We start from the raw sequence: 15115 nt of genomic DNA on the forward strand, positions 1-15115 counted from the left end.
TGGTCCTGAGATGGAGATTCATGAGTGTTTTTAAATAGTGTTCAGTCATATGAAATGTCTTGTTCCTTATTTATTCAAGAAGCTTCGGTGTTGTTTTTGGGTAGTCTGTGTTTTTCTGATACCAAAGGTTTCGAGTTGAAACTATACCAGTCTGAAGTGAGAGTTGAGTCCCACCTACTCCAGAAATGTCCGTATGTACCCATACTGGATGGTTTAACATCACCTTGGCCCCGACTCCCCAATAAAGCCTACAGTGCTTTCAGGGGCATGTGGTTTGGTAGATCCAGAATATTGGTCATTAAACACATCTGTCTTCTAGTTCACTGTTTATGATGTCTATCAATCTGCTGTGATTACCCCTCATTACACAACGTGATTCACATAACGTGAATTATAATATCTAGACAAAAGGGGACAGTGCTCCTTGACTTGGTGACCAAAAACAAATCTCGGTATCAACATGCCGATTGTGTTTAGCACCAACCAGGTACTGGAGAAGGTATATATATTTACAGAAAATACCTGTTTTGATTTAACTCATTATATCTATCTTGTCTGTGTATCGGTCTCCAATAACAGAAATGGATGGTCTGAAATACTTGATTTGGGTTTCAAACTTTAGTTAACTTTTTCTACCCAGTAACTTATACAATTTTCAGCACAAGTTGTTAGATGTGCCATACTTCACTACATGTAAATAAAACAAAAAGTATTTGACTTTGTCTAAGTGTTTATGTTTCATCATTAATGATGTTAATGGAGGTTCCTTCATGGAAGTAAATATTATAGAAAAAACATGGAGGTGAAATAGCTGAAGCTGACATCTTGACGCTGAGCGAGGAAGCAGATGACCAGCTTCCTTCACTGGACATATCTGACACTAGCTGTACACCGGTTAGTGTGTTGGTGCTGACCACACAACACCAGAGTGGCCAAACAGGCAGCAGTAAACATATTCATTTAGAAGGATGGTCATATAAATCTCACGTCTGCTCAAGTATTGCACTTTCAGGAAGTGAATAAGTAGGTGGCTAAGCATTGTGAGAACCATCGATGTAATCAGAAACGAGGACTGTTAGTCTGTACAGCTACTTGTTCAAGACACTGAAGGTGAAGTACAAGAGGCAACTGTTCTCGTCTCTTCCTGCAATCATGATTCACAAGGAAAGGGTGTCCTTACAGAAGTCAAGTTCATCTTGTTGGTCCCAATCCTAGCAATACTAATTTTATAAAAAGACAACATCAGTGACAAATGTTGCAGCAGAAGTCCTTGGTAACAGACGGTCCATGCGGCAGATCTTGTACAGAACACTCATCCCAGGTAGAAAATGTCAAGTACATAGGAGACGCATCTTTGGAGGCCAGCTTGGGTTCACTTTCTGGAAAGAGAGGGAGTGATCACAATCAAAGCAATTAATGATTTCTGATTTTTTCTGGTTGACTAAAGCCAAGTTGAACATATTTTCACACATGGTTATGAGAAGGACTGTGTCTTCAACTTACTGTCTGTGATGCCAGGAATCCAGTAGTCTGACTGTATCGGCGCATGGCCTCCCGGACATCGGAGGGCAAGATGGCCTGGTTGTGTGACATCTCCATCAAGTTAGCAGGACCACTCTGAAACACAAGGTCAAACGTGGGGTCACGGGGGATTCATGGGACTAACTGGGAAGCTATCAAGGATGTACACGCCCCTATGAATCATAAGAGTGAGGGATACAGCTGGCAACATGATATTTTCATGAAGTGCCGACCCCAGGATTGACATGGTTAAGAAGGTCAGCATTCAGTTGATGTTTGGTACATCATCATTCTATATTTTTAGGTTTCTTTGGTGAACTTGGCTTTACAAGCTATAAAGCACGACACTGTTATGTGTGAAATCCATACCAATCCTATTGACAGATACTGGATCCTGTAATTCTCGATGGCCTAATGTGGGTTCTGCATTAGAACAGGAACCTAAGCATGCTGATATTGAGGATGTGAGGCGATGGGGGTGACCCACCTGCCTCAGTGCAGCAAGGTATAAACATGAACACAACACTCACCTTCTTCCGTTTCTTTGACTTTGATTTGGACGAGCTTGAGCTACTACCTCCTGACCCCTGGGGTAAGGTCAAGGTAGGGGCTGAAGTTGACCCTGGAACTGATGGGGTCGTGGGGGTGGAGGGAGGACTTGACTGCAACAGTATAGGAGACATGTTAAGGATCAGCATAATTAACAGAAGTGTCAATATGAATTCTTGCATCACAAACTTACACATGACAATGTCATACAAGATGGGCCTGACCCATGAAGATTTAGGGTAGAGTAGGTCTTCAGCAACCCATGCTAGCCACAAAAGGCGACTATGCTTGTCGTAAGCGACTAACGGGATCGGGTGGTCAGGCTCGCTGACTTGGTTGACACGTGATCGGTTCCCAATTGCGCAGATCGATGTTCATGCTGTTGATCATTGGATTGTCTGGTCCAGACTCGATTATTTACAGACCACCGCCATATAGCTGGAATATTGCTGACTGCAGCGTATAAAACTAAACTCACTCACTCACTCCCTCAAGATGGGCCTATATTTTTCATCGAAGTTTGATTCTGTGTTGAAAAGTAATATATGCAAAGTTTTTCAACAACCGGATCGGATGTACGTTTACTGCCTGTTCTCCCCTATCACCATGAGGCCAAAGTTACACATCAACTACAGTAATCTCCACAGATAACAATTGGTGTCTTAACAGTATGTCTGTTTGATTATTATTCCTTTTCAGCAGCCACTCATCCAAGCTTCCCCTTTCAGATTTTTATTAAACAGACATGTGAATACAATACTTCATACACTGTCTGCTCAATGGCTATTCTCGTCATGATATGGCTGAAACATTGCCAATGTGACGTTAAATATAATAACTCACTAGCTATTCAAGGCCACCCCTTTGTGTAACTAAAGTGTGCATACCCTGGTAGGTGACGCCATGAGGGACATCTTGTTGCTGCCCAGGATGGACGACAAGGGCACAGCATCATGGTAATTGAGGCAGATGTTTGGCTGGTTCTTCGACATCGGGTCTGAGGTTGTTGCCCTCATGTCCTGCTTCACAATCAGAGCCAGGTCAACAATCTGAAACACAAGGATTTTATCAGGTTTCCCTAGGCAAACATTCTGGACATTTGAGCAAAACTTTACCTGAATTTGACTCTTAAAGGAAGCAGTGAATTATTAAATGGGAGGTCAATTTTCAAATTTGGAAAAGAAATATCTATTTTAATGTTATTTGAGTTGGACAATTCAAAAGCCCATTATTCTTTTTCAAGTCCAAATTCAATTAATCTAAAATATCTTATCCATGATTACCTGAGCGACTGTCTCATATGCCAGGTAGCTGATCACCTCCCAGGCCTGTAGGTTTGGCTTGACATCAATGGTGACTCCTGCCATGACCCAGTCCTTGAATCTCTGGCTCTTGTACTTCCGACCTGCACAAACAAGTCCAGCACACTGTACAGTAACAGTCAGGTGAAACACACTGTTGTACATAGTGACAGTCCAGTCAGGCACACTGTTGTACATAGTGACAGTCCAGTCAAGCACACTGTTGTACATAGTGACAGTCCAGTCAGGCACACTGTTGTACATAGTGACAGTCCAGTCAGGCACACTGTTGTACATAGTGACAGTCCAGTCAAGCATACTGTTGTACATAGTGACAGTCCAGTCAAGCTGTTGTACATAGTTGTAGTCAGGCACACTAGTGACAGTCCAGTCAAGCACACTGTTGTACATAGTGACAGTCCAGTCAAGCACACTGTTGTACATAGTGACAGTCCAGTCAAGCCCACTGTTGTACATAGTGACAGTCCAGTCAAGCACACTGTTGTACATAGTGACAGTCCAGTCAAGCACACTGTTGTACATAGTGACAGTCCAGTCAGGCACACTGTTGTACATAGTGACAGTCCAGTCAAGCACACTGTTGTACATAGTGACAGTCCAGTCAAGCACACTGTTGTACATAGTGACAGTCCAGTCAAGCACACTGTTGTACATAGTGACAGTCCAGTCAAGCACACTGTTGTACATAGTGACAGTCCAGTCAAGCACACTGTTGTACATAGTGACAGTCCAGTCAAGCACACTGTTGTACATACTGTTGTGACAGTCCAGTCAAGCACACTGTTGTACATAGTGACAGTCCAGTCAAGCACACTGTTGTACATAGTGACAGTCCAGTCAAGCACACTGTTGTACATAGTGACAGTCCAGTCAAGCACACTGTTGTACATAATGACAGTCCAGTCAAGCGCACTGTTGTACATAGTGACAGTCCAGTCAGGCACATTGTTGTACATAGTGACAGTCCAGTCAAGCACACTGTTGTACATAGTGACAGTCCAGTCAAGCGCACTGTTGTACATAGTGACAGTCCAGTCAAGCACACTGTTGTACATAGTGACAGTCCAGTCAAGCGCACTGTTGTACATAGTGACAGTCCAGTCAAGCCCACTGTTGTACATAGTGACAGTCCAGTCAAGCGCACTGTTGTACATAGTGACAGTCCAGTCAAGCACACTGTTGTACATAGTGACAGTCCAGTCAGGCACACTGTTGTACATAGTTCGATCCAGTCAAGCACACTGTTGTACATAGTGAGAGTCCAGTCAGGCCCACTGTTGTACATAGTGACAGTCCAGTCAGGCACACGGTTGTACATAGTGACAGTCCAGTCAAGCGCACTGTTGTACATAGGGACAGTCCAGTCAAGCACACTGTTGTACATAGTGACAGTCCAGTCAAGCACACTGTTGTACATAGTGACAGTCCAGTCAAGCGCATCGTTGTACATAGTGACAGTCCAGCCAAGCCCACTGTTGTACATAGTGACAGTCCAGCCAAGCCCACTGTTGTACATAGGGACAGTCCAGTCAAGCACACTGTTGTACATAGTGACAGTCCAGCCAAGCCCACTGTTGTACATAGTGACAGTCCAGTCAAGCACACTGTTGTACATAGGGACAGTCCAGTCAAGCACACTGTTGTACATAGTGACAGTCCAGTCAAGCACACTGTTGTTCATAGTTACAGTCCAGTCAAGCACATTGTTGTACATAGTGACAGTCCAGTCAAGCACACTGTTGTACATAGTGACAGTCCAGTCAAGCGCACTGTTGTACATAGTGACAGTCCAGTCAAGCTCACTGTTGTACATAGTGACAGTCCAGTCAAGCTCACTGTTGTACATAGTGACAGTCCAGTCAAGCACACTGTTGTACATAGTGACAGTCCAGTCAAGCGCACTGTTGTACATAGTGACAGTCCAGTCAAGCACACTGTTGTACATAGTGACAGTCCAGTCAAGCGCACTGTTGTACATAGTGACAGTCCAGTCAAGCTCACTGTTGTACATAGTGACAGTCCAGTCAAGCTCACTGTTGTACATAGTGACAGTCCAGTCAAGCTCACTGTTGTACATAGTGACAGTCCAGTCAAGCGCACTGTTGTACATAGTGACAGTCCAGTCAAGCTCACTGTTGTACATAGTGACAGTCCAGTCAAGCTCACTGTTGTACATAGTGACAGTCCAGTCAAGCACACTGTTGTACATAGTGATAGTCCAGTCAAGCACACTGTTGTACATAGTGACATGGCACCAAGATCAGGCTTTACATATTGTACATACATGGGAACAGAACTCGGATAACGAGCCAACACATGGCTACTCTGTGTACCATGTACTAATGTGACTGTAACACAATACAGATGATCAGATATCGGGATAGGATGTTGAACAATCAACAAGATCACCGAGCCTGACCAACCAGTTCATATAGAACCCTGTACAACCAGCATGGGTTGCTGGTGACCTGTTGTAACCTGCAGTACTTACTGAAGCTCCCTTGTCGGGCCTGACAGTACACTGTGTACTGTTGTACCTGCAGTACTTACTGAAGCTCCCTTGTCGGGCCTGACAGTACTCTGTGTACTGCTGCGGTGTCATACTACGAGTCTGTACCTCTGCACGCTGGAATGCATCAAACAAAGCTGATAAACCACACGAACCAGTCTAGGACAAAGCATTAGGTACATTTTATACCCTGGAATTAATACCAGACTTGCTTGGCAAGGACCACTGCTTCCTTCTCACACGGCTGATACAAGAAGGACTTCAATCATTACACCTACTAAATATCATAGTTTTCATATTACATTCCTCCATTATAATAAGAGTGAGTGAGTGAGTTTAGTTTTACGCCGGACTCAGCAATATTCCAGCTATATGGCGGCGGTCTGTAAATAATCGAGTCTGGACCAGACAATCCAGTGATCAACAGCATGAGCATCGATCTGCACAATTGGGAACCGATGACATGTGTCAACCAAGTGAGCGAAACTGACCACCCGATCCCGTTAGTCGCCTCTTACGACAAGATAGTCGCCTTTTTATGGCAAGCACATGGGTTGCTGAAGACCTATTCTACCCCGGATCTTCACGGGTCTATAATAAGACATACATTGAGAGTTCGTCTATCAATGGTTGAGTTTCTTCACTCTAAGTTCACAGAAAGAGGTCACTAACTTGAAGAAGCTCATACTAAACATATTTGTAAGATGGAAAACAAATTATCAGGTACTGTATGACTATGATGCACTGTGATTACTGACCATAAGTCTCTCGTGTTTAATCTCATCCGCTCCCTCCTCGTCAAACAGGGCCAGCAACTCTCCTGAAACACAGACACTGTAGCTCAGCTCTGGAAGGATGTGATCATAATGAGACTGTTCTTACAGGAAAACATGCTACAGTCCTGGAATGCTTGCCGTGACACTGTCAGAGAAGCAACTATTTGTTAAGGAAATACACACACTGTGTTTTCAGTGAGGAGCTTTGTTCCTGTAGGTTTGGCAGAGCAATACTCAATTTGAAACAGAAGACGTCAAATGACAAAACTAAATGTGTCTCTTTTGTATGAGTGAAGATAATCAGTGAAGTAGCAAGGGGAACACACAGGCAGACCATCCACAGGCAGACCATCCGCTGCCAGACCATCTGCTGCCAGACCATCCACAGGCAGACCATCCACAGACAGACCATCCGCTGCCAGACCATCCACAGACAGACCATCCGCTGCCAGACCATCCACAGGCAGACCATCCGCTGCCAGACCATCCGCTGGCAGACCATCCACAGACAGACATCCACAGGCAGACCATCCGCTGCCAGACCATCTGCTGGCAGACCATCCACAGACAGACATCCACAGGCAGACCATCCGCTGGCAGACCATCCACAGACAGACATCCACAGGCAGACCATCCGCTGCCAGACCATCCGCTGGCAGACCATCCACAGGCAGACCATCCGCTGGCAGACCATCCACAGACAGACCATCCACAGACAGACATCCACAGGCAGACCATCCACTGGCAGACCATCCACAGGCAGACCATCCACAAGCAGACCATCCATTGGCAGGATACCCCTCGAGTACAATGTTTTGACTACCCATGAAGATCCGGGTTAGAGCAACCTATACTTGTCGTAAGAGGCAACTAATGGGATTTGGTGGTCACTGACTTGGTTGACAGATGTCATTGTATCCCAATTGTGTAGTTTGATACTCATGATGTTGATCACTGGACTGATTGGCCCACACACAATTATCTATAGTCAGCCACATCATAGGTGGAATATTGCCGAGAGTGACGTTAAACATCAAACAAACAACACAATGTTTTGTCCTGGTTGTCAATTTTAATGAAACTGATTCTGGCTTTCAACACTGTGTATACACAAACATTGCTTTTTTCATTAACAGTTAACTTTACTTGCTTGAGAGACATTAAAAGTGTTCAGCACAGGTACTTCATCTACTGACAAAGTTGTAATCACCTCCAAAAATGTGAGAATTATTACGAAACTGCACATCAGTATTCTGACATTGAACTGGTGAAAGGAAAGACAGGAAGTACCAAACCTTCAGCTACTGTTTGTTTTAACATATGTCCTTGACACTCTTGACACTCTTTTAAAGCATATTGCCACAAATACTTTAGATAACTGTAACTGTGTATTTTAAACAACAACTAACACTGACTGAGAATTACTGCAAACATCAGGTTGAGGATTGATGCGGACACCCCACCAGCTGGTACAGAGGTTGCTAATGTGATTTAAAACCTCTTCTAGACCCATCAGAAATTTAAAAAAACCCAGCAAATTAAACTTCATTAAGAAATTAAGATAGTCACATTACCTGTGCTGTCAATGGAGGCAAGAAAATCATAGCAGATCTTCCTCCGTTTCTTCACAGGCTGACTTTTATCAGCTGTAATCAAGACCAAATATTTTCAATGCCATGTGTAAGAAGTTTAATTATTAAAGTTCAGTGTGTGGAACTACACGTGCTGCATCAATACCCAACACAGGACATGTGGTCCAACATTGTTAACTACACCAATTATCACAGGCAAACAGCAATGGCTGATTAAATATTCACAGTGTTTTTGCATCAGACTGATTAAACACTGAACACTGGAAACAAGAGTTGTCTCCCTTGAACCACTGGGGACCATGACGAAGTGGCAATGTTTGCTTCAGATATTGCTCATACAAAAAATCTGACACAAGAAAGATCCATTAGTTGTGTTTAATCAGTTCTTGCATTCAACAAAACACAAAGCTTCCAGTGTTAAAAACAGAATCCCATAAAGGTTTTAAAGTATAACTATGACTTCAGTTCATGCATTTAATTCAAATTAATTCATCATTAGTTAATATAACAAAACTTTAATATAGTGAATATAAACAACAGAATGTATCATCAGTCAATACTGAAAATGCTTTTGACACATGTCCTGAACATGTAATGTCCAACACTGGCTTCCTAAGGAGGTTTGATGAGGATGAGATCGAGCCCATATTTTGAAGAATATGTCACTTGAACTAATTTGGATCACAAGTCTGGTCAGCTGTACTATTAACAATCAAGGCACAGGTTACTACTCTTTCTCAACTGAACAAGTCTGAAAAATGATTTTGGATGATGAATAATATCTTACCTGAGTGTATTTCTTTATCACATCTCAACAATAACTGATAAATAAACAACTCCTCCATAAGCCTCTGAGTAGCAAAAGACACTCAGTTTAAAAATAAAAAAATTAAAAGACACTTGGTTTGAAAAACAATAAAATCCAAAGACTCTCAGTTGTCAAAAACATAAAAATTCAAAGACATTCATTGTAAAGCTTGAGAAATCAAACAAGACCTGGTTTAAAAAAGAGATTATCTGTTGATCAGGATTAGGAACCTTTTCCTTTGACAAATGTTTGTGTGACATAACACTTATCTACTGACTCATGGTATGGCTAGCACAAGTGTAAATTTAACAAAGTCATCACCATACAAACAAGTTACGTCACACTGAACTCAATGACAGACAGTCGACATGTCTGGTGATGATGGGTCAGTTACCATGATGATGATGGGTCAGTTACTATGGTGATGATGGGTCAGTTACTATGGTGATGATGGGTCAGTTACTATGGTGATGATGACAGTTACTATGGTGATGATGGGTCAGTTACTTTGGTGATGGTGATGATGGGTCAGTTACTATGGTGATGATGGGTCAGTTACTATGGTGATGATGGGTCAGTTACCATGGTGATGATGGGTCAGTTACTATGGTGATGATGAGTCAGTTACCATGGTGATGATGGGTCAGTTACCATGGTGATGATGGGTCAGTTACTATGGTGATGATGGGTCAGTTACTGTGGTGATGATGCAGTGAGACAGCCAGACTTCACAACAAGGTGATGAACTGTTATAGGATTTCCACCCACCTGAGTCACACGTCTCTTCATCCTCGAACCCTCCGCTGCGCAGCGTTGAGGCCTTCAGGTCCTTCACCTCCATGTACTTCAGGAGACGACGGAGTTTTATCTGAATAAAACAGTCAACACTGTGAGTCTGCAGACAGTTTTATCTGAATAAAACAGTCAACACTGTGAGTCTGCAGACAGTTTTATCTGAATAAAACAGTCAACTCTGTGAGTCTGCTAAAACAGTTTTATCTGAATAAAACAGTTAACACTGTGCGTCTGCAGACACAGTTTTATCTGAATAAAACAGTTAACACTGTGAGTCTGTCGTCTCATCACTGTGAAACACAGTTTTATCTGAATAAAACAGTTAACACCGTGCATACAGTTTTATCTGCTGCAGACACAGTTTTATCTGAATAAAACAGTCAACACTGTGAGTCTGCAGACACAGTTTTATCTGAATAAAAAAGATGCTTGATGTGCATTTAGAAGTTGGATGGTAACATAACATGATATGGTATGGATTTACAACTTCTTCATTATTCATAAATCAACACACAAGTTGTAAAGCCATACCATACGTTGTTATGTCTGAATAAAACAATTAACACTGTGAGTCTGCAGACACAGAGTTTTATCTGAATGGTGAATTGTTTTTTTCTGTCACTTTTAGCAATATTCCAGCGATATCAATGGTGGGGACACCAGAAATGGGCTCCACAAATTGTACCCATGTGGGTAATCAAACCTAGCCTGTGCCATGACGAGCGAACGCTCCACCCATTAGACTACCCCACTGCAGCTGTGAGATGAGACAAACAGTTTGTGTTACTGACCTTGTCCTTGCGTAAGAGGAAGAGGAAGTCCTCCATGGCGATGAAGCGACTACTACGCGATGCTGCAACATCCGATGCCTGCATCATCTACACAGAAAACAAATAAAACATTCAGTCAATCATGGAAAGTAAAATGCGAATAACAGGTACAGATACAGAACACAAGTGTGGAACGTTACATTTGTGAGAGGTTACAGGTGTGAGAGGTTACAGGTGTGAGAGGTAACAGGTGCAGAACGTTACATTTGTGAGAGGTTACAGGTGTCAGAGGTTACAGATGTGAGAGGTAACAGGTGCAGAACGTTACATTTGTGAGAGGTTACAGGTGTGAGAGGTTACAGATGTGTAATGTTACAAATGTGACAGGCTACAGGTATGGAACATTACATTTGTGAGAGGTTACAGATGTGGAATGTTACAAGTGTGATAGGTTACAGGTGTGAGAGGTTACATGTGCAGAACGTTACATTTGTGAGAGGTTATAGATGTGGAATGTTACAAGTGTGATAGGTTACAGGTGTGAGAGGTTACATGTGCAGAACGTTACATTTGTGAGAGGTTACAGATGTGGAATGTTACAAGTTTGATAGGTTACAGGTGTGAGGTTACATGTGCAGAACGTTACATTTGTGAGAGGTTACAGATGTGGAATGTTACAAGTGTGATAGGTTACAGGTGTGAGAGGTTACATGTGCAGAACGTTACATTTATGAGAGGTTACAGATGTGGAATGTTACAAGTGTGATAGGTTACAGGTGTGAAAGTTACATGTGCAGAACGTTACATTTGTGAGAGGTTACAGGTGCAGAACGTTACATTTGTAAGAGGTTACAGGTGTGAGAGGTTACAGATGTGGAATGTTACAAGTGTGAGAGGTTACAGGCATGGAAGATTGCAGGTGTGGAAGGTTACAGGTGTAGAAGGTTACTTGTGTGAGAGTTCTATTTGACAGGTGACTGGCATGTAGAGCTATAGGTGATGGTGGTTGCAGGTGTTGAAGGTTACAGGTGCACGAGGTAATACTTAGGAGAGGTCACAGGCCTGAAAAACATAGATACAGTGCAGGAAATGTTACGCTTGGTGTTCTCAACCATTTACACATATAAGTATTCACAGCATCAATTTATGACACCTTCCTTCTCCCTTTTTGTCGGTCCCATCTTACTTCCTCGTTACAGGTGAAACAATGCCATGTTTTTATTCAGCATCAGTGTTATGTGCACACTCAAACTGAGATACACCAAGGATCAGGTACAATAAAGTGTATCATCAGCCAGCTTCAAGGCGGCCTCAATACATGGATCCAGACAAACAAAACCAATGATGAACATCGTGACCAACATCCCACGTAGCCAGACACCAAACAGAAGAGTCACAAGATGAACATCGTGACCAACATCCCACGTAGCTAGACACCAAACAGAAGAGTCACAAGATGAACATCGTGACCAACATCCCACGTAGCTAGACACCGAACAGAAGAGTCACAAGATGAACATCGTGACCAACATCCCACGCAACTAGACACCAAACAGAAGAGTCACAAGATGAACATCGTGACCAACATCCCACGTAGCTAGACACCAAACAGAAGAGTCACAAGATGAACATCATGACCAACATCCCACGTAACTAGCCACCAAACAGTAGAGTCACAAGATGAACATCGTGACCAACATCCCACGTAGCTAGACACCAAACAGAAGAGTCACAACATGAACATCGTGACCAACATCCCACGTAGCTAGACACCAAACAGAAGAGTCACAAGATGAACATCGTGACCAACATCCCACGTAGCTAGACACCAAACAGAAGAGTCACAACATGAACATCGTGACCAACATCCCACATAGCTAGACACCAAACAGAAGAGTCACAAGATGAACATCGTGACCAACATCCCACGTAGCTAGACACCAAACAGAAGAGTCACAAGATGAAAATCGTGACCAACATTCCACGTAACTAGACACCGAACAGAAAAGTCACAAGATGAACATCGTGACTAACATCTCACGTAGCTAGACACCAAACAGAAGAGTCACAAGATGAACATGGTGACCAACATCCCACATAGCTAGACACCGAACAGAAGTCACAAGATGAACATCATGACCAACATCCCACGTAGCTAGACACCAAACTGTAGAGTCACAAGATGAACATCGTGACCAACATCACACGTAGCTAGACACCAAACAGTAGAGTCACAAGATGAACATCGTGACCAACATACCATGTATCTAGACACCAAACAGAAGAGTCACAACATGAACATCGTGACCAACATCCCACGTAGCTAGACACCAAACAGTAGAGTCACAAGATGAACATCATGACCAACATGCCACGTAGCTAGACACCAAACAGAAGAGTCACAAGATGAACATCGTGACCAACATCCCACGTAGCTAGACACCAAACAGAAGAGTCACAAGATGAACATCGTGACCAACATCCTAGCAACTAGCCACCAAACAGAAGAGTGACAAGATGAACATCGTGACCAACATCCCACGTAACTAGCCACCAAACAGAAGAGTCACAAGATGAACATCGTGACCAACATCCCACGTAGCTAGACACCAAACAGAAGAGTCACAAGATGAACATGGTGACCAACATCCCACGCAACTAGACACCAAACAGAAGAGTCACAAGATGAACATCGTGACCAACATCCCCAAGCTAGCCAGCACACCAAACAGAAGAGTCACAAGATGAACATCTTGACCAACATCCCACGCAGCTAGACACCAAACAGAAGAGTCACAAGATGAACATCGTGACCAACATCCCACGTAGCTAGACACCAAACAGAAGAGTCACAAGATGAAAATCGTGACCAACATTCCACGTAACTAGACACCGAACAGAAAAGTCACAAGATGAACATCGTGACTAACATCTCGTGTAGCTAGACACCAAACAGTAGAGTCACAAGATGAACATCGTGACCAACATCCTAGCAACTAGCCACCAAACAGAAGAGTGACAAGATGAACATCGTGACCAACATCCAACGTACATGCTAGACAGCCAAACAGAAGAGTCACAACATGAACATCTTGACCAACATCCCACTTAACTAGACGAACAGAAGAGTCACAAGATGAACATCGTGACCAACATCCCACGAACTAGCCACCAAACAGAAGAGTCACAACATGAACATCGTGACCAACATCCCACGTAACTAGACACCGAACAGAAAAGTCACAAGATGAACATCGTGACTAACATCTCACGTAGCTAGACACCAAACAGTAGAGTCACAAGATGAACATCGTGACCAACATCCTAGCAACTAGACACCAAACAGAAGAGTCACAAGATGAACATCGTGACCAACATCCCACGTAGCTAGACACCAAACAGTAGAGTTACAAGATGAACATCGTGACCAACATCCCACGTAACTAGCCACCAAACAGAAGAGTCACAAGATGAACATCGTGACCAACATCCCACGTAGCTAGACACTTAACAAAAGAGTCACAAGATGAACATGGTGACCAACATCCCACGTAACTAGACACCAAACAGAAGAGTCACAAGATGAACATCGTGACCAACATCCCACGTAGCTAGACACCAAACAGAAGAGTCACAACATGAACATCGTGACCAACATCCCACGCAGCTAGACACCAAACAGAAGAGTCACAAGATGAACATCGTGACCAACATCCCAATGAAGAAGCTAGACACCAAACAGAAGAGTCACAAGATGAACATCGTGACCAACATCCCAGCAACTAGCCAACAAACAGAAGAGTCACAAGATGAACATCGAACAGACCAACATCGTGACCAACATAGCAACTAGACACCAAACAGAAGAGTCACAAGATGAACATCGTGACCAACATCCCCATTAACAGCTAGACACCAAACAGAAGAGTCACAAGATGAACATCGTGACCAACATCCCCATGTAGCTAGACACCAAACAGAAGAGTCACAACATGAACATCGCGGACCAACATCCCACGCAGCTAGACACCAAACAGTAGAGTCACAAGATGAACATCGCGTGACCAACATCCCAATGAAGCTAGACACCAAACAGAAGAGTCACAAGATGAACATCGTGGACCAACATCCCAATGTAGCTAGACACCAAACAGAAGAGTCACAAGATGAACATCGTGACCAACATCCCACGTAGCTAGACACCAAACAGAAGAGTCACAAGATGAACATCGTGACCAACATCCACATAGCTAGACACCCGAACAGTAGAGTCACAAGATGAACATCGTGACCAACATCCCACGTAGCTAGACACCAAACAGTAGAGTCACAAGATGAACATCGTGACCAACATCCCACGTAGTTAGACACCAAACAGTAGAGTCACAAGATGAACATCGTGACCAACATCCCACGTAGCTAGACACCAAACAGAAGAGTCACAACATGAACATCGTGACCAACATCCCACGT

At 43.3% G+C, this 15115-nt stretch overlaps 1 protein-coding gene across 5 annotated transcripts in view; it reads right to left on the reverse strand.

Moving 5' to 3' along the window:
* Positions 1-718: 718 nt before the first annotated feature.
* Positions 719-15115, reverse strand: part of LOC124255219 (transcription initiation protein SPT3 homolog) — a 94867-nt gene continuing 80470 nt past the window's right edge. For all 5 annotated transcript variants that reach the window (XM_046689061.1, XM_046689060.1, XM_046689063.1 and 2 more), the window contains 10 exons: positions 10664-10750; positions 9846-9945; positions 8252-8323; positions 6660-6721; positions 5943-6018; positions 3354-3475; positions 2958-3119; positions 2052-2183; positions 1504-1617; positions 719-1379 (listed from right to left, as the gene is read on the reverse strand). In XM_046689061.1, coding sequence (XP_046545017.1) covers positions 1332-1379; positions 1504-1617; positions 2052-2183; positions 2958-3119; positions 3354-3475; positions 5943-6018; positions 6660-6721; positions 8252-8323; positions 9846-9945; positions 10664-10750 — 975 coding nt within the window. In that variant the 3' untranslated portion in view covers positions 719-1331. The remainder of the gene's footprint in view (positions 1380-1503; positions 1618-2051; positions 2184-2957; positions 3120-3353; positions 3476-5942; positions 6019-6659; positions 6722-8251; positions 8324-9845; positions 9946-10663; positions 10751-15115) is intronic.

Source organism: Haliotis rubra, unplaced genomic scaffold (genome assembly GCF_003918875.1).
Source record: "Haliotis rubra isolate DU_JTF1 unplaced genomic scaffold, ASM391887v1 Scf598, whole genome shotgun sequence".
In the NCBI taxonomy this organism is placed as follows: Eukaryota; Metazoa; Mollusca; class Gastropoda; order Lepetellida; family Haliotidae; genus Haliotis; species Haliotis rubra.